Consider the following 21671-nt stretch of genomic DNA (forward strand, 5'->3'; position numbering starts at 1 on the left):
ACATCCCAGCTACTGAATGCCACCGTATTGTAAATATCTACATAAAGACGATCAGCCATTTATGCCCGATAGTGGTTTCAGAATTTGCGACTCCAAATTATATAGTACACAATAATGAGCCTATGTTATTATCCATCTGATGTGGCTGATGGTTTGGTTCGTCAAGGTACAAGCAAGTTCCATATCATAACTGTTTAGATTTTGAGCTACAAGATGTGTGAAGTGAACATAGTATATAACCTCCGCCTCTTGCGTTTAAATCTTCCCATCATGTTTCGTCCAAGATAATCACCCTTGACACACATTTAGTGTAAAGGAAACTGCAATGGTGATGGGGTTTGTTTGATTGCTGCAATAGCCTTCACAGCTTTGTATATGCGTTTTGCAACTGCGCTTTTGTTTTTATATCGGGTTATGGGGCAGGAGGGTTGGGGTCTTCAGGTTTTTTTCAAACAATAACAGGTGTATAGAATAAAATATGTGATGTTGCTTTTGCGGGATATGGTACATCCGATCTAGCAGGTTCTTTCGGTGGTGAATAATGACTTGCGGCTTCAAATTGAGGCGGATTTGTAACGTTTTGCCGTGACGTGTTATTTCGGGCCGTTGTTATTTAGGGAGCCGATGGGCATATGTGCTAGCTAACCCTTTACAACTTGAAGTTTGTTTAGGCGTTGTGTGGAAATGGGAAATGATTGTTGCTAGGATTTTAGTTTCTGTGGGGATCAGGTTTAGCTTGTACCGCTGTTTTGGCTGTGACGTTTTGGGTTCTGCTAGTGGGCGGGTCGCCCTCTTATTAAAGTTTACATTTAACAACACACCAAAACAGCCAACTGATAGGATAAATGTATTTGTTAATATGTTAAGCTTGATGTACAATTTAATTTTGTTGAACAAAATGAATCACATTACACAGATATTAGAATAAACTCATCGATACATACTGTTTCAATAAGGAAGTGACGAGTTGATTTACAACAGACACTGAAAAACGATTTCCTCATAGTGGAAATGCAACATAGTACCTATTAAATTTAGACGTTCGATGAAACATAAAGCAGGAACTTTAAACATGTCAGCCACATCGTTACGGTACTAATTGCCAGTCACAATATTCGTAGGCCGTAGGTTAAGAAAGATATTGTCAGCAAAGATAAAACCCTGGCGAATATGCCAATGTACCCAAAATTAACACTAGTAGTTGTTGAAGGAAATATATATAGTGTAAATAGTATATGTGATCTTTTCAAGACTCCGTTGTTTCTTATTTAAACGACAAACGGATGATTGAACCAAACCAGTTCTAAACATTGATTTTTACATGAAAACGCTTTTGTCTTTTCTAGCGATGCTACCACTACATGGAATATATTTTCAGTCCCCGTTGTAATTATTAGCCCCACTCTCCACATCTAGAGTGAAATATTGTACCTTGCCAACGAGGTCATTGTCGCCTTCGGTATCCTGCGATAGGTATGAATTTTAATATAATTTTTTGGTTAATGCCATGTTAACACCTTTAAAAAAATGAAATTGTGGGTTTTCATGTGTTAGAATGGTTTATCTACAATATTACAACACCACCCATTCACTACTTTCCGTAAATGCAGCTGCAAAAGCCAGAAATTCGCTGTCGAAGTATTCCCCTCAGACATCCCGAGCTGACTCTCCTGAAAAAAAACACAAAGCTTCCCAATGCAGTTCATATGACGTCAGAAAAGCGACAGTTTCAGCCAAAGCCGACTCCCCAATTGTTACTGTTACTGCGTCATACAGTTTACTACGCACAGGTAACTACAAGACACCCTCCTCTTCAACTGAAAGTTTTCTCCCGAATCTTTCGATTCTGAGGAAATTGGCCTTCACCTCTCAGAACTTTCGTAAGCTTTGACGAAAATTATTTTCTTCCCTACTTCTAACCTTTTTTTGTAAAGCCATTGAAAGCAATTAAAAATTTGCAATCAGCAGATTTTGGATTTAGTAATCTCTTTCTATAGACAACTGGAACACTTAAACAAATAGTGGTATTAGTGCAGTTAACCATATTCCTTCCCTCTAGCTTTGTTTTATTTTCTGTTTGAATATGTTGGAGAAAGGACGGTTTCAATACTCCAAAACTCATAGACAGCCTAAATGTCTTGCTTTTTTTACCAATCATTGTTATGAATGAAGTATGTCTTGCTCAATGAGGCTGGAATAAAATGATTCTAAGATTATGTCAAAGAGAAACAAAATTGATTGCATCCTTACCTGTCCTATTTCATGAAAGGAAGAGCAAGTAGGGATTTGGCAACCTCATGTACTGACGGTCGCTTCTCTTCCGACGCATCCCATGACTGAAGCATCTTACAGAATCTATCCCCCACCCAAAAAGCAAATAGGAAGAGTAAAGAAATGAAAACAAGGACATTCATCTAGGCTGATATGGTTTCAGCCAAGGAAATCTACGTATTGTTATCTGCTTTACTTATACAAGGCTGTCAATAAAAACAATGCTCGAATTGTAATGTTCTTCTAATATTTTTAGAACCCAGCTAAACATATATACACGCAATGACCCATGTGTACTGATTCATTGCTTACAGTTGACCAAACAACTTTATTGACAAGTACATGTAATATGGTTTCTAAACAGGTACTTCATTACCTGCGTAATGATTTACAAGTAAAGTTGAAAGGATATCATCACGGAACTGAACACGGAAATAATTTTGCGACAAAGCAACTACAAACAGGAAACTATATGCAACATTTGATTATGTGTTAAAGGTTTAAAATGACTGTTTTAAACCGAGTTGAAGCTGGCAAACGTTGTACAGTAGTTCTATTAGGCATTTGTTTTGTAGAGTATTCAAAATCATACGAAGTTTTGTACAGTGGAGTATGAGTATCGTGAGAAGCAATTTCTCAAAGTTGCAAGGAAAATGTGGTAAATTTGTCTGATTAAAGGTCAATTTTGACTGAAATTTTTAGGTCATTCACAATCACAAGAAAATATAAATAGGCCTAGGTAAATTAGGGTGCGACAGTCGGAAATTCCGACTCTACCACTCAAATTTTCCAACTATAGTCAGATTTACCAAGATTTGGGGGGGGGGGGGGGGTGAGACACCCACACCCCCCTATAGCGACGTCCCGCCAAGAAGGGAAATATCGAAAAGGGAGGCTGTCTTCAATTTGTCTGCAAAAAGTTATGTATATTAATTGTGTATAAGACACTTACACAATGGAGATCCCTTCACCTAGACCATTTCATATCACCACGAATCCCCTTACGAGTTACTTTTAATAAATAAAATGTTGTCATATGGTCATGATCATATGGTTACATCTCGATGAAACCGGGGATTGGGGTTGAGAGGTTTTCAAATTGTTTTGGTTTTCGTGCCCAGGCCCTGTAGGCCATCAGCTGAAGGTCAAAATTCGCTTGTTTCGTTCCAGCAACTGCGGGTCTAAAATTTCTCTACAGCATTGAATACATAAATTAATTAAGATTAATGATCCAAAAGTTCTCCATGTACTTTCCTGCAGTTTTTTTGCAATTCCGCTCGAAAGATCGAACTATATTTTTTATTGCGTATGTTAAGAAACTTGCCGTTTTACGTTCAAAAGTTGTGCGCCAGTGAGATATCTGTACCATGTGATATGAATTGTCCAATGAGCCATGAGTTCTGTGTGCAATCTTTGTAGAAAACAACAAACATGGCGGCTCCCACGGGCGCTAGTCAGTCTCCGACACACGGAAATCTACAGTGCTCAGTGCACATTGAATCTGTAAAATTTGAAGCATTCAAGGCACTGACGAATAAACGATGGACTAAAGTTACTTCCTGCGCTAAAGATTGGCTTAATCTCAGCGGCGGAGACAGTGATATCGCCGTACTACTGATTACTCCATGGCCTACTACGATCAAGCGTGTGTTCAACAGCATAGTATGATGGGGTTCCACGATAAGTGTTACAGGCGGTTCATTGATAGCAAGCACATTGCTGCAAGAAAACGGACAGTTCCAGAGGAGACCCCATATGATTTTAAACGAAGAATTGACGGAAAAGATCGAGGAAACCAAGCAGAAGCTCTGGTGTATTGCCTGTTCAATTTATTATATGTGGGAAAAGAAACAATACATTACTAGGCGTTGCAAACGGGACAAGCTGCAGCAGGCAGAGACTTTCGATGGAGGTAAGCCTAAGCATACTACACGACTCTACTTGTACTTCTGTGGCATAGTTGAAGTGTTAAGAGAAGTTGCATAATGCAAGATCAGTAGCTCTTAAGGGATATAATCCAAGTGAAAGGGCACAGTGTTGGACCTGAACATAATATAATTAGTGGCATGGTCATCTGATTTGTTTTGTTATATGGTGGTAGGAACTGAAATTTGTTTCAAATTCTCCATCTGGGCACTAGCCTAAGTGTTAAATACAGGCTTCATAGTTTTCTTACTGTGGCCCTTTATTTGAATGATAGAGATATTATATTAGTTAGAAAAATAAGTGTAACAAAGGTGCAATAAGGTTAGGTTTGCAAGGTCTTATGGTCAGCCTGTCTAGCTTTACCAAAATGAACAAGTATCTGTCTCCTTTATTATTAGTAACAGATATAATCTACCATTGTATAATTTAAACCATAACATTAAGAGATAATGTACTGTACTGTCAAAAAAAGCCTGTTTTAATTCTTTTTTGCATGACACTGGTTTGCAAAATTTGAATGTGTCTTTGTTTGTCCATAGAAGATGAGCAGATCACATGGTATATAAATAAAATTGTCTTAGTTCTTATTTGTTCAAACTTACATTTTGATCAACAGAAAATGCAAAACAATTTGCTTTTTTTATTTCATTTTATTAAGGTATTGCTTCGACAAGCAGCAGAGCGGAAAAAAGATGAGCCCAGATTTTATGAATATTAGAGGAAAAGACCGTGTTGCCATTGAAGTGAGGTACCACTCTCTATGTTGAAGAAACTAGATACAATTCTTGACAAGGAAGACATACAGATCTTGAAAGGTAAAGTACTCTCTCTCCAATGTGTGGTTCATTGAGTGTTCAGGGGTGGATCTAGGACTTTTGGAATATGGGGGTCCTCCCCCAAGGAAAATTAAAAAATTCTCTAAACGCTTTGAGATGCAATATCAGGTTAATCTTTCCATTGAAATTATTAAAGTAATTTGCAACATATTTCTAGCTGAATTGTAATTATATTGGTACCCCATCATAAAATGTGAGACTCAAAAATATCGAATTTCATGGTACAAGGTCTTCTGTTCATCTCCTCCTCAGAGCAGAGTTTACCACCAACAAAAGATGCTCTGATCCAGCATGTTAAGCGCTGCACCAACCAGGCTGCTATTCACAGTAGGGCATTGCAGCAAAGGATTGATGCACTCTCACCAGAGGGACATGGATGGAAACTTGAAAATGATGACCTTATAATCACTTGGATGACAAAGCCACCTGACCCAGATGTTTTGCTTCAGTGTGTCAGCAGTAGCTGTAGAGTCGGCAAATGTCTTAAAGGAAGATGTTCCTGAATGAATGCACAACTACCGTGTACAGACCTATGTAAATATAGAAATTGCAACAACTTCCAAGAAGATGTTGAGATTGTTGATGCAGGGGAAGATGATTTGGAGGATGAACTGTGATGGTGTTAAATCTTGATATCTTAGTCTGAAATTTTAATCAAGTTTGAAGTTTGTGAAAAGGTTAACTTTTTCAAAGTCATGTTGTCATTATTTTGTTCCCCAGAGTTTAAAGGAACCAGAAAACATGATCTTATTCATATATTCATTTTAGCTATTAGTAGTTTTACGTAGATTACCCTACCAACCAGACACCTTTGATAAATATCCACATTTTCTTCAAATCACACTTTTTTTTGAGAGGGGAGGGGAGGGGGGAGGAGGGTGTTATGGGCATGCTTTACCTCTTGCATATTCACAACTACATTTACTGATGACGATGACGCAAATACCGCGTCCTGAAACCAGTCAAAGGTTTATATACTGTTGTTGGGGAACCATCGCCCCTGACCCTGTTCCAATATCACGGTTCTTTATTGTTTGCCGTAACATTTCGTTACCTGTTTTATTCATATTGTTAATATGTTCTGTGCATCTGTTCAAGTTTTGACTGAAGGATATTCAAGTCTTTAGTGACTTTTATTTCATCTAATTATCTTCACCTCTACTACAGAATAGACTTTCCCTTTTCCATACCATATCTGACTTCCATGCAGTGAATTGAAGTGGATACTGTTAAGACTAGTACAACTGTCCTTGGATGAACTTTTAATCACTTATTAATTCCGCGCCGCGCCTTTTGATGAAGAACCTGTATCTTGAATCATCGCAAAGGCCCAGCTCTACTACACCATTGAGTGTATCGACCCAGTCTTAATAGATACATTATTTCTTTCTATCTGGGGCTTAAGTTACCTGTCTTTGTTATTCACTTATTTGTACCATTCACCTTTATTATTCATATTATTTGTAGAATATAGAACTATTATCATTCAAAATACCATTCGAAACCTTGTCGATCTCTTCTTTTATACGTTAACTCCCTTGGAACCTCTTTTTGCAGGAATACGAATTATAAACATGTCGTTTCAGTAACAAGGAGAGAGTACCTAGTTTTGTAGAAGACTGTGGAAAGAGTACTAAGGTAACGGATATATACCGACTATAACTTTATTTCACATCTACGATATGCCATGACGTCTTAGTGTGCCAACTTATATATTGATTTATACAAAAGAAATAGCTCACTGGTCTTGGGGCATTGGTACATCTCATTGTAACTAGGGATTTAGCTACATGTAAAGTAGAGGGGGAGGGGGTCGCATTTGTAAAACAGTTTGGATGGGGAGTGTAACAATTATGGAGAGGAACTTTTCATTATATGTGTATATTTACGCATACATGCACAGACGAAATGCATTCATAACATAGGGGGAAAATCTAAAAATATTTGATTTATTACAAAGCATTATATCTGAGTTTATTAAAAGTGGTACATTTTTATAATTAAAACCCTTAAGTTATAATGTGCAAAAATTGTATTTCATATTTCAAAGTTGAAAATGTGATTTTTTACCATTTTGGCGAAAATGGAGGGGGGGGGGCACAACTTGTAATGCCTGAAAACAACCCTCACTGACCCTTAGACCAGAATTCTCTTCCACCATTCTTGTAACCCTGACCCAACTATTTAAAAAAAAATATATATATCAGTCGTAATTTAACATATAAGAAAAGAGTGGTATGTATGCACCACTGTACCAAATCTAACGTTAGCACATGTGTTCCTAATACATAGCATCGTAGCACGTAATGTCTACATTACATACCCAATTTCAAGGGTTTCTTACAAAAATACTGCAGGAAATTTTTTGGAGAACTTTTGATATAATGTTTGTGATGCATTAAACTACCCAAAAATGCATTAAAAGTCTAGACCCGTTGTTGCTGGAACGAAACTGATTTTACAGCCACATTTTGAGCTTCAGCTGATGGCCTACTGATTTGGTTGCCTTTTCTTACACAAAAGTGTTTAAATACCGTGGCCCTTGTTAGGTTAGTATGTACGTAATGCTTTCACTTTAATATTTAAAGAATGAACAATCAGAACGTTTACATACATTTGTGTCCTGAATTTATAAGTGAACTGTAATATAAGTTGATTAAATATTGTATTGAATGACATAAAGCTGTGTTCTTGCCATTGAATTCGAAGTGCCTTAGAAAGTACTGACAAAACCGTTCTTAAGTTATTCAGTGCTGACAACTTTAAGGGATTCCATTAAACCTATACATGATTTTAGTAGATATAAAAGCAAAGCTGTACTAATACCTTTTCTAGCACATGATAGATTCTCTTCTTTGTTACTTTCTCTGGCCAGAAATCATATACTTTGCAATTTTCAGTTTCGGTTAGAGTATTTTCCCAGACGTTAACTCAGGATGTTGATACTGTTACATTAAAAAGAAAGTGAAAAAGGTTTGAATTTAGTTACTGTAATTACTTCCTGATTGTAAGCGGGACTCACACTTCGAAGGAAAGTGGGACATTGGACATTGAAAAAGCAGCCAGGGAAACCCCTCAAAACTGTCCTGACGAAACAGGTCATCCATGTATTCTGTAGCACTACTTTTTAGTTTTGAATGTAATTCAACGACTTTTAAATGACTGTTTCAACTAATTTGTGACATGGGTTGTCGTCTCTGGTCTAATTTATAAATTAATTTTTATAAACTGAAGTAACATGTAATATCTTCAGTATCTTATCTTTTTTCATTGGTCTAGTATGTTGCCACCCATCAGATTATGGAAAACTACACTCAACATATAAGTCTCAGCTTGTCTTGCAAATCAAACTCCGTGTATTTCAATGCAATGCAAAACGTATAAAAACTATTTTTTATAACAGTTTTGTAATATCAGTCCACGTTATTTTGAAATTGCTTGACAAAGCCAAAAGAGAAAAAATTGCATATTGGAATAGACTGCTACGCAGTATAGGTATTCCGTTTATTATAGGTGTTGTGATGATGTGTATTTAATGTAGCATAGTAAAATGTGATAATCTTCGTTTGTGATTAACAAAGTTAAACTAGATATATTAAACCATTACGTTTTTTTTCTGTCAAAAAGGCCAAAGCATATGTTATTTCAGATGCTCGCTTTGTCAAATATTTCACATCAACAGACCAAGTCGAATTATATTCAGTAACCCGAGAAATCCCAATTTGTTGACAATTACGAAGCAAAAAGTCTCTAAAGATGCCATTCGGGCAGAATTCTTGATATATATAGTGTGGAACTGTGGATAAAAATCAGCAACATAGGTTACATATAAATTGTCTTGAGACGCGAACTTGAAAATGCTTTTGTAGTTGCAGTATGGAGATATCTTTAGACCGTAATATTAAGAAATAAACAAGTCACAACTAAACTAGGATTAAAGTTATTTAACCATCAGTTTTCTGTATGAGGCAATATTTTTTCTTTTAATGAAAGTCAATGGCTCGGAAGGAAACGATGTAATTCGTTAATCAATATCATAAGTTTAAACTTAAAGATTTTATTCCTTTTAAAAATATAAATAAGTTATCAACACACACATAATACATGTAAGAGCTTATTGTACTCATGACACAGTAAATGAATAAGATACACGTTTACAGCTCCAGTAAGGTCAAAGTATTAGTAGTACTCTGACGAGTTAGCAAGTATCACCTAAGTGACAGTCATTACACCTTCATGGTTGACTGTGGAATAATTAGCGACGTAAGCTAAGGTCAGAGTATCAATTGACAAGAGCAGACCATATGTGAATATATGGTCAACAGACATCATTAATACCAACTAGGAAGTCCACATATTCATTTCAATTTCGTTGTAAACTACGCAATTTCGAAATGGAACACTATTGTCCATATTCTCTTTGAAGAGTCCAGCAGGCCAGACACGATTGTTATTCCGGCATCGTGATGTACTATAACAAGTTGAACTCTGATGGTGATGTTTCAACAACAGGTTATTTCGTATGTAACATTCTTTTCCAGTAAATATTCTTCAATGTGATCGTCATCAACATAATATAAACCTTAGTGACCGTAATTATTGCTTTCATCTTTAACTCGAAGAACCCAGAAAGTGACTGAACATAACGATGTTAAATTATAAAGTGGTGACATCTTACCAATTGACAAATACAGAGACAATAAAAAGTCATGACATTTCTATTTTTGATTTCAACACGTACTTTGAACAACTGCAATATGTAACGAGGTTACCAAATGCAAATGGTCGCTCATCAGTTTCAAACTGTGCGCTAAGTCTCTGAAAGTGTAAATATCTTGTACCTGTGGAGCATCTGTAGGACAGGAGAGAGGGGTGAAGTAATATACAAGAAATGTTAATTGATAATATTGTATTATTTTGTTATATGTACTGACATCATTAATACTTATTTTTGTAGAGCATGAGCTTCAATTGGAAATCTAAACATATGTGTAGAGAAGGGCAGGGGACAGAGCCATCTACCCCTTCCAGCGAGTGGGACATATTATCGTCTAACGAACTCCATTTGAGGGAATCGATTAAATAGGCAGTAAATGTTGTGATTTTGGCTGATTTTCAAGGTCGAGGCAAACATGTCTGAACTTATACCAATAAAATTAATAATAAAATTAGGTAAGTGGATAGACGTAGGAAGCGGAACGAGGGGATTGGTGTGTTTATTGTCATTCTCCGTGTCTAAGATGTGATGAAGTTTGTCCCTCAACACCCGTTATAGGTTAACAGCTGTCTGGACGTTTAGTCCATAGACATCGATGATGTTGCTCAGATTACTTATTATACATCTGGCCAAACTATCTTGCGTGTCACAACTAAAACATAAGGAAGAACATTTCTAGAACACATCACCATTGAAGGATTATTTTTAGATTAAACATGCATCAATGTGAAAGCTACTTCCTGCATATTCATCAACTTAGTTGCCCCCAAAATATGTTACTTGATGTATAATAATTTACCTGATAAGGTTTTGGCGATGATATTGAAACCATTATATGGTTGATCAGAAAGGGTTGCCTTGTAGTACCTAAACATTTCTCTGCCTAGTAATTCACATACCAGATGTTCATCTTCCGTAATAAATTTAGGGAGACTCGGCATGGAATCAGCTTCCATTTGAGGTACAATTCCTTGCATTTGAACTAATTCAAGGACAAAAGATTCTACAAGTTTAAGCGACACAGTTCATTGATTAATGCATAATGTGATCAACATTTAAAAGGCCTATCTTGAGTGTGATGGTCTGCTGTCCATTTGCGTGGTTTCTTGGTCGCCCCTTATAGTGGTGGTATATTAAAGAAACGACTAAAATCATCCAATTTGCTGACATAATTTGAAGCTGATGTTGGTTTACATAGTATGGAAGGTCAAAAGTCTAAAGTAAAATGTAATAACTTAAAAATTATGTAATATGTGAACGAATGTGCTGCTTGTTCGGGGTGATTTCATAATATCATTATAATGCGTGTTTTCTATAGCGCTTTTCAAATATATGATGTTTGTTCCTGGTCAGTTGTGAATATAACATCACTTCTCAAACCTGTTCGTTTTGTAGAATTCACACCAACAATAGATTACCGTGCATCGAGTCATAAAACACAGCATATGTAGGAACCTCTGCAAAAGTGTCTGAAATTAATGACAGGCTCCTACAGAAAGGGTACATATAATAAACGCCATCAAACAACAGACAAGCTTTTACAGAGATGGTACATATACTTAACGCCATCAAACAACAGACAGGCTCCTACAGTGATGGTACATATACTAAACGTCATCAAACAACATACAGGCTTCTACAGTGATGGTACATATACTAAACGTCATCAAACAACAGACTGGCTCCTACAGTGATGGTGCATATAATAAACGCCATCAAACAACAGACAGGCTCCTACAGTGATGGTACATATACTAAACGCCATCAAACAACAGACAGGCTTTTACAATGATGGTACATATACTAGGCGCAATCAAACAACAGGCCGGCTTCTACAGTGATGGCACATATAACAAACGCCATTAAACAACATACAGGATCTTGCAGTGATGGTACATATAACAAACGCCATCAAACAACAGACAGGCATCTACAGTGATGGTACATATACTAAGCACAATCAAACAACAGACAAGCATCTACAGTGATGGTACATATACTTAACGCCATCAAACAACAGACAGGCATCTACAGTGATGATACATATAATAAACGCCATCAAACAACAGACAGGCTCCTAGAGTGATGGTACATATACTTAACGCCATCAAACAACATACAGGCTCCTACAGTGATGGTACATATACTTAACGCCATCAAAGAACAGACATGCTCCTACAGTGATGGTTCCTATACTAAACGCCATCACATAACAGACAGGCATCTACAGTGATGGTACATATACTTAACGCCATCAGACAACAGACAGGCATCTACAGTGATGGTACATATAATAAACGCCATCAAACAACACACAGGTTCCTGCAATGATGGTACATATACTAAACGTCATCAAACAACAGAGAGGCTTACACAGTGATGGTACATATAATAAACGCCATCAAACATCAGACAGGCTCCTACAGTGATGGTACATCCAATAAACGACATCAAAAAAGATCATAAGCATAGGCGTAGGTGCCTCATTTGATTGGGGGGGGGGGGGGCTGTAACGACTTGCCCGAAAAATATAACCAGAATTTTTCGCGCGCTCCGCGCGCAATCCACATGTTACTGTGCGTATCATATAGGCATTCATCGATTATTACACCACATGCCAATAACATAATATCATTTTTCGTGTTATTACCCTTCCATATTGGTTAGAATTATTGGGGAAGTTGTTGCAACAATAATGATATTAACAATAATATAAGTTTAACCGTTAAAAAACACAGTGCAAATTTATCTTCTTCTTCTTGGTCAGGGGGAGAGAATGGTCTGTAGGGGCGCTTTCGACACTATCCACCACAGGTTGGCGCGGAGCGTACAGAAAATTTTTGCGTAAAGATACTCCCTAGATCGCCGGAAATGACCCTTTCCAGGCCTTGCTAATTTGCAGATAAACGAAGAATAAATAGGTGTCATCGCCATTTGTCAGAAAATTGCACCAACAAAATGTGACAAATGTCAATAGGTTTTTGAGAGCGCAATAAACAAGTCAATAATCGCGAATAAGTAAAGAGTGGTAAAAAGCTGAAAGGGCGCCAGCAGTCCATTTGAGTCCGTCAGGGGGGAACGCCCCCCTCTAACTGTATGGACGCTCCGCCACTCAGCATATTGCCCAAATTTTCACTAAAAAAATTGAAAAACACAGTGCAAATTATTCTTTTTCCAGTAGGTGCCCGAAAAATTCTCAGCATCTTGCCCGAATTTTTCACCAAAAAAATGGTTGGGGGGGCTACAGCCACACCCCCCTCCTCCTATACTATGGACATAAGTAACACATATTGTAAATTATTAGATGTATAGTGTTCTATCTTATAAATAGACTAACAAACAAAAGAACATAAAAAACTCATAATGTAAGTCATTAGATGTATATTGTTCTATCCTAAAACGTGAAAATCACTAAGATCATGGTTCGGTCCAAGTATTGAAACGGAATTGTATATTAACAACGGAGCACAATATGACATTTTAACGGACATGCTTTTAACACGGAAGTGGTTACAGACTAACGTCAAACGCCTTCTCCAATAAAATGATATACTATAAAATCGTAAATATGTTGAATGTTAACGAAGCTTGTGCGTGTAACTGGTTAGTATATAACATCAAATATATATATTATTAAATAAGTATTCGTTTTGCAACTTTCGTCTCAATTATAGATGATCGTGCATCGAATAATAAATCACAAATTGCAATAATTAGTTAATGTACACAAGGTTTGTATGGAGAATATATTGGTTGAAATACTCACTGACTCTCAACGTCAAAACATAACTCTGCAACAAAAATTAAGAGAAATTTGTGGCCAGTAATCTCTCTAATCTATAATATTTAATGCATCTCTTGATCGGTTTCTTGGAGGTAAATATACATTACGACTTCAGTATAATGTGATATTTTCACGTAACACATACAAATAAGAAGCGTTAATGTTTGAACTTACTAATTTTATGACAATAGTAACCAAAGATGCATGCGAACGACATCGTGAAGGAAGCTGCACATGTTACTATGATTAAGAGCAACATCGATACACCGGATATATTTCGGTCTTTGTCCTGCCGCATGGGAACTGTCGGATGATTACTATCATCCTTCTCGGATGTATTTGTCAGGAAGCTACTGGTAGTACTATTGTGCTCAGTGTAATTTGTTTCGCAGTTCTTGCCACCTGTGGAGGAAGTACCAACACCAAGTGCAATATCACTCTAAAGTCATAACATATATTTGACAATATTGCTGGTTCAAATCTAAAAACCAATTCACCGACTGGTTTTTGTTAAAGTGTCAGTGGACCAGTGATAATGTTTCGATTTGTTTCCAACATAACACATATATAACAGTACAGTTTCAAGTTAACCAGTGGTCTACTTTGAGGGATAGTGCAAGTTAGTCGTACTTCTTGGTTGTTTTCAACGTATATCGTGTCATCATTGATGGAATTTGCTTGAATGAGGACTGCAGGAGTCACTGGCGATACAACAGAACATACTTAAAAGAACACTCTTTGACGTGTGAAATGAAGCACTAATATGTCAATTTTTTACTAGCTTGGATGTTTTCACTATAGAGTGGATTTATTAGATGTAACAAGTTACAATAACTTTTAAAGATTGCTTCTTAACCTTCTTCATATTATTATTAACAACGTTAATTTGTTTGGAAAGTTGTTTTCTACGTTAAACCAGTCAACATCAATTTTGAACATCGAAGCGGAATAAAGTCTGATTTGGAAATGTAACATGTTTCTGTGCAGTTATTTAAGATGTGCAATAGATATTTACTCTAGCGAGCAATCTACAAAATGAAACGCAGTCCCAATGATAACCCCTCCCCAAATGAATGTCCCCGTTACTCGCCCAACACATCCATTTATTCTGTGTGTTGAGAAGTATATCAAACGGACACTTTTTGTCATGGGTTTTGTAGTCATAAATATACGATATCTACTCATAATCAATGTTATAAATATAGGACCGTCAGTCATTGAGCGCACTTCACGTTCACTTGTCACTATCATATGGAAATGTTATTTTATTGGTAAAGCAGCTTCACATTTCTTTATACTAAATATTAACTTTGTATTTTATGTTGATTTTTTGTTGCTAAATACTAGTGGGACAATGATATATGTGTAACTTCAATGACGCGGCCCTTGTCCGTTATTTCGCAGGTAAGATTGACTGACAGCTCAGTTCTTTTCAAACAATCATAATTTGAAAAGCACGACTTTCCATAGCTTCAAGGCTGGTAGCCCACTAACATCCGAAGCACCATGTACTGTTAAGAATCTTGCTATTATGCATTAGACAAACAGGAAACGTATTTACATATTTATTACTGTTCATTACAGTTCTTAAAATTTCTTTCCTGTAACCACCAAACTGAGAATTGAATTGATATCCTGCCCTTAATGGAGTTAGCCAGAGATTGTCATATCAGGGACTTTAGAGTTGTGAAATATTTAATATTTCTCACCAAATGCAAAGCATACGTGGTTGTGTTTTAAATCTTTGCGAAACAAAATCTCAAAGTACAAGTTTCAGAGTTTAATTTTTTACTAGTGAATTTTCGTAGCGTTTGTCTTGCCTGTATGGTTTGCTTAATTTCCTAATATACTCAGTAACTGTTCAAGCTGACATACAACTAACTTTAAACTTGATTACTTTTGTGCAAAACGCACATCATGAAACCAACGTTATGTAACTCAAACTTAAAATATATTTTCGTCCAACTTACCTTCCACTTGTATCACGTATGGTATTTCTGTTCCATTTGTTCCATTTCGTTTGCAAGTAAAGTTTCCTTCGTGACAAAGTGATACATTTTTAATATGGAGTGTGTTGTTCTCGTAAATTTCAACGGTGTTATTACATGGATATTCGACATAAACAAAGTTTTCTATTATAAGTTGTCCATTGTGTAACCATTTGCTAATCTCTCCATCAGACAGTGCACACGGAAGTTCAATGGATGATGAAGTAGGTACGTAGCACACATGTGTGCAGTTGTCCAATACGGTAATATTCGATGCAATTAGACTGTAACTATTCAGGAAAACGAGCATGAAAATTCTCCAAAGTCTAGTCGAGGATACAGTTAAAGTAGCAGTAATCTTTGCTGCCATTGCTTGTGAATCCTCAACAAATCAAGGGATAACTTACTGGTGTCAGACTCATGTATTGAATTGAGCAGACATTTGTCGCTGTCATCCCTGCTGTTGCTTCCTTGTCAGTCTTTCTCAGAATGAAGATGACTAAAGCGTGTGTAGTGTTGTTTCCATGTGAAACTAATAGTGAAGGGTGTATGTAACGAAAGGGAATCCGTGCTTTCTCACTTTTGTGAAAAATACCCTATATAGGCTACACACCATGGCCACATTCGGAACACTGTTTTTTAACCCTTGGTAGTGTTTAAGGATCAACTGTCACCTAAAATTCACTTTTGTAACCTGCATATGGCGAAAAGCGCCTTTAAACACAGCATATTAAGCATCATAGCATTGCCCGAGCACAATTTAGTACATCACAATCAGAGAACATGAGGCGCTCTGGCTGAATTAACTTTTGAGATACGTTAGTATAAGTAGTTATCCTGTCGGAACAATAGTAGTATAGAGTAAACACTTCAGACCCCTCCATTCCTATTTTTCTCGAGGTGTGAAGTTCTTTTGTCTTCAAGGGGAATCCCTGGGAATCCTGGGAATTCTGGGAATCCCTGTGAATACCTTTATGGTTTGGGCAGGGAACTTTTTGTTTCATGTTAGCCTTCCTGTTAGGAAATCTGGACATCTTCCTGAGAGCGGCCTCAGAATCACTCACTGTTGTCGAAACGTGCAGCATAACTTTGATCTAACATACGAATCCTTTTTGTTTTATGTTCGAATCTGATACAGATTGTCATTAGGGTATTTGCCTTCTTAAATAGATTGCCATTAGGCTGTCTTGGTATCCTAAAGGTAATAAGGTGTGGATAATCCATCCTGCCGAGCCGTCTTTTGTTTGGTTGTAGACTATTGTAAATACATTTCCGTCTGATAATACAGGTTGGGGAGGCTGTTGTTGATTTTTTACTTCTCACTTTAGTGGAATACATAGCATAGTCCGAACGACAAGAATGAAGGACAGAACACAGAGGATAAGTTTAGAGAAAGTTTATTCATAAGTACATGTTTCCAAACGGTGTATTCATAAATGACATGTGCATAAGTAGTAAATACAAGAATATTTTACAGATATCACAACAACTTTACACGTCTAAGGGTGTAGTAGATACCCCATCCTTCGCTACTTTCCGTTCAATGTATAAACACGACAGCGCGGTATTTTCCTGAACATAGGTCTGCATTTGACCACTCTTCATTTTAAAACCTCTATTAGTTGCCTGCACAGAGCATTTGTTTTGGATTACTTTTCTTTCGTGACGGTAGCAGAATTCCTGTTGACCCCCCTGCATCTAACTTTCTCTTTACCTGAACCAAAACAGCAATAACATTTACTGTTTATAGAGACGATACCGTCTCCTTCCCACTCCAGTTCGTCTCCTTCCCACTCCAGTTTGAATAAGCCCGGTGTACGTTTATCGTACTTTTTGTGTTCGGGAGTATCGGAGCGAGGAAACCACAAGTGTCTCTCTTGTTCAAGTAAGGATCGCATTAGCGGTTTAATGATATCTTCCAACGATGACCCAGAATTGGTAAATAAGCAGAATCTGTATCCATCTCACAGTACTCTAAGTCAGCCCTGTCTACAAATTTTAACATGAACTGTAACATTCTCAACGTGGCATATTGTTAGACGAAGAAACCAATTTGAATGGGGAGATCTAATTCTACAACACGCTTAAGAAGATCGGTTTCATACATGCCGTCTCCTAACGGTGATAAACTTCTGACAAAAGGGATTATTGACGGACTGAAATACAGTGTCATCATTACACACAGAGACGTCAACATGTTTTTCTTTGTTAGTAACTGTTTTACCGTAGCCAGAGTTTCCAATCAGTTTCATGGTATCAGCTAGAATACTTTAAGTGGGATCTTCATCACCTTTGCGCCTAGCGTCACTGACCTCATCCCCAAACTGACGGAATACGGCATTTGGTATGAATTGGCATAATTGATAAATTGTGGTTACCACGAGTGTCACATTAGAATAGTAGAATTTAGTTAAGTTGAATTTATGACTGAATAAGTCAATCTGTCAACTGTTTATTTTAGAAAGTTCGACAAGTAACTTTTTAGTCAAACCCTGGTTGTTGGTGATAGAGATTGATGTCCAGGATGTAGGACGATTTACATAAACCCTAATCCCTCTATTCATTATACAAAGGTACAGGGTAGCTTACTCTTGGGATAGCTAGTGTACACAAAAGAAACACTACCAGGTCAGGGCTTAGTCAAGAAGACAATGTATTGTATTGCCAGGTGATACTAATTGTTGCACTAGTAATTATGCGAGATATCACATCCAGCAAGTGAGTGTTGGATAAGATCTCTCCAAAACACCACCATCGGATCGAGTCATTCTATGTTTTTAGCTAAAAAAAGCAGAGCTAGAATATTTTGATTTTTCATATCATGGGACACAGGATCCTAAATGATACCTGTATTGAAGCCTGGGCTAGTATACTGTAATTTATGACTGGTATTTAACTGTGAAACTGAAAACACAATTATTTCCTGGAGAATCCAGATTCATACAGTATGTAATGTTCTGGATAGGGCAGCTTGTCGGCGGAGTTGGGATGGAGGAACATCACCTGACCGGACAAAATATTGGCTGTATTGCGGAGCTCGTCTAGCAGTTTAAGAAACTTTTCAGGAGTTAGATTAAATTTAGATTTATGTCACTATCGGGTAAAGATTGCTCCAAAGCAATACGTTGTATCTAAGTATTCAAATTCATATATGTCCTTATGCAGTAATGTAATGAAGCAATATTGCAGTTGTAACCTTAATTTTCTCCTTTTTTCCTTTTAAGGAGAAATTTCCTCCTAAATAAATACATGGCCAATTAAGACGTTGAACTTGTTCTGTGTCATTAGTTGGTTGGAGTATTTTCACACATTGCATATTACTTTTGGATATCCGCTACGCGAATGTGTCACATTGCCACATGCTACTCTTGTGGGTGACAACGAGACCATGTTCAATGTACCATTTTTGCAGTGGTGTCGCTATTATTATTTTGCGTCCGAATAGGCTACCAATCAATGTCCTCTGGGTTGTTGGAGAAGATCTTTCGACGCGGCATACTCAGCCATGTGTTCTGCAATATCTTTCAAGGCAACTACACTATTCTTGAATATTGGGGGCATTTCCGCGAACGTTACTCATAATTGGAAAAAAAGGTTCGTTATTCATGATTGGAAAAAAGGTTCGTTATTCATAATCGAAAAAAGTTCGTTATTCATAATTTAAAAGAAAAAGTTTGTTTCTCATAATTGGCAAAAAGGCTCGTTTTTCATAATTGATAAAAAAGGTTCCTTATTCCTAATCAGAAATAGGGTTCGCTATTCATAATCAGTCGAATTTCTCGATATTATTAATATAAGTTATAGTTTTCTTGAAGGAGTAGTAAGTGGAATCATTTCACTGTATGTAAAACGGGTACGCACTAGTATGAAACGCCAAAAGGACCACAATATATGAAGATGATGTTACAACACACGATGATATACTTACTTCACATGATGATGTACTTTCATATGAAAATGATGCTACAACACACGATGATATACTAACTTCACATGATGTTGTACTACTTTCATATGAAAATGATGCTACAACACACGATGATATACTAACTTCACATGATGATGTACTACTTTCATATCAAGATGATGCTACAACACACGATGATATACTAACTTCACATGATGATGTACTACTTTCATATGAAGATGATGCTACAACACACGATGATATACTAACTTCACATGATGATGTACTACTTTCATATGAAGATGATGCTACAACACACGATGATATACTAACTTCACATGATGATGTACTACTTTCATATGAAGATGATGTACAACACACAATGATATACTAACTTCACACGATAATGTACTACTTTCATATGAAAATGATGTTACAACACACAATGATATACTAACTTCACATGATGATTTACTACTTTCATATTAAGATGATGTACAATAAACGTTGATATACTAACTTCACATGATAATGTACCACTTTCATATGAAAATGATGTTACAACACACGATGATATACTAACTTCACATGATAATGTACTACTTTCATATGAAAATGATGTTGCAACACACGATGATATACTAACTTCACATGATAATGTACTACTTTCATATCAAGATGATGCTACAACACACGATGATATACTAACTTCACATGATGATGTACTACTTTCATATCAAGATGATGTACAACACATGATGATATACTAACTTCACATGATAATGTACTACTTTCATATGAAAATGATGTTGCAACACACGATGATATACTAACTTCACATGATAATGTACCACTTTCATATGAAGATGATGTTACAACACACGATGATATACTAACTTCACATGATGATGTACTACTTTCATATGAAGATGATGTACAAAACACGATGATATACTAACTTCACATGATAATGTACTACTTTCATATGAAGATGATGTTACAACACACGTTGATATACTAACTTCACATGATGATGTACTACTTTCATATGAAGATGATGTACAACACACGGTGATATACTAACTTCACATGATAATGTACTACCTTCATATGAAGATGATGCTACAACACACGATGATATACTAACTTCACATGATGATGTACTACTTTCATATCAAGATGATGTACAACACACGATGATATACTAACTTCACATGATGATGTACTACTTTCATATGAAAATGATGTTGCAACACACGATGATATACTAACTTCACATGATAATGTACTACTTTCATATGAAGATGATGTTACAACACACGATGATATACTAACTTCACATGATGATGTACTACTTTCATATCAAGATGATGTACAACACACGATGATATACTAACTTCACATGATAATGTACTACTTTCATATGAAGATGATGTACAACACACGTTGATATACTAACTTCACATGATGATGTACTACTTTCATATGAAGATGATGTACAACACACGGTGATATACTAACTTCACATGATAATGTACTACTTTCATATCAAGATGATGTTACAACACACGATGATATACTAACTTCATATGATGATGTACTACTTTCATATGAAGATGATGTTACAACACACGATGATATACTAACTTCACATGATGATGTACTACTTTCATAGGAAGATGATGTTACAACACACGATGATATACTAACTTCACATGATGATATGCTACTTTCATATGAAGATGATGTAACAACACACGATGATATACTAACTTCACATGATGATGTACCACTTTCATATGAAGATGATGTTACAACACACGATGATATACTTACTTCACATGATGATGTACCACTTTCACATGAAGATGATGTTACAACACACGATGATATACTAACTTCACATGATGATATGCTACTTTCATATGAAGATGATGTAACAACACACGATGATATACTAACTTCACATGATGATGTACCACTTTCATATGAAGATGATGTTACAACACACGATGATATACTAACTTCACATGATAATGTACTACCTTCATATGAAGATGATGTTACAACACACGATGATATACTTACTTCACATGATGATGTACCACTTTCACATGAAGATGATGTTACAACACACGATGATATACTAACTTCACATGATGATATGCTACTTTCATATGAAGATGATGTAACAACACACGATGATATACTAACTTCACATGATGATGTACCACTTTCATAT

At 36.4% G+C, this 21671-nt stretch overlaps 1 protein-coding gene and 1 long non-coding RNA gene across 11 annotated transcripts; one reads left to right on the forward strand and one right to left on the reverse strand.

Moving 5' to 3' along the window:
• Nucleotides 1–194: 194 nt before the first annotated feature.
• On the reverse strand, nucleotides 195–16313 carry LOC139975791 (uncharacterized). Of its 9 annotated transcripts, XM_071983971.1 has the most exons (8): nucleotides 15505–16313; nucleotides 13709–13936; nucleotides 13517–13541; nucleotides 10550–10732; nucleotides 9775–9885; nucleotides 7860–7978; nucleotides 2251–2355; nucleotides 206–1670 (listed from the first exon to the last, which is right to left on the reverse strand). In XM_071983971.1, exons 1-4 carry the CDS (start codon nucleotides 15890–15892, stop codon nucleotides 10696–10698), a joined length of 678 nt encoding a protein of 225 aa, XP_071840072.1. In that variant the 5' UTR covers nucleotides 15893–16313; the 3' UTR covers nucleotides 206–1670; nucleotides 2251–2355; nucleotides 7860–7978; nucleotides 9775–9885; nucleotides 10550–10695. The 9 variants fall into 9 exon arrangements, with proteins under 9 accessions (XP_071840071.1, XP_071840069.1, XP_071840066.1 ...); XM_071983970.1 differs by having other exon boundaries at nucleotides 195–1670; nucleotides 7860–9885; XM_071983969.1 differs by having other exon boundaries at nucleotides 204–1670; nucleotides 9775–10732.
• LOC139975793 (uncharacterized) lies at nucleotides 3449–6923 on the forward strand. 2 transcript variants are annotated; one of them, XR_011795880.1, is made up of 3 exons: nucleotides 3449–4183; nucleotides 4856–5012; nucleotides 5286–6923. It is a non-coding gene; the product is annotated as an uncharacterized lncRNA (long non-coding RNA). The 2 variants fall into 2 exon arrangements; XR_011795881.1 differs by having other exon boundaries at nucleotides 5291–6923.
• Nucleotides 16314–21671: the final 5358 nt, after the last annotated feature.

The sequence above is a fragment of the Apostichopus japonicus genome, chromosome 11 (genome assembly GCF_037975245.1).
Source record: "Apostichopus japonicus isolate 1M-3 chromosome 11, ASM3797524v1, whole genome shotgun sequence".
Taxonomy (NCBI): domain Eukaryota; kingdom Metazoa; phylum Echinodermata; class Holothuroidea; order Aspidochirotida; family Stichopodidae; genus Apostichopus; species Apostichopus japonicus.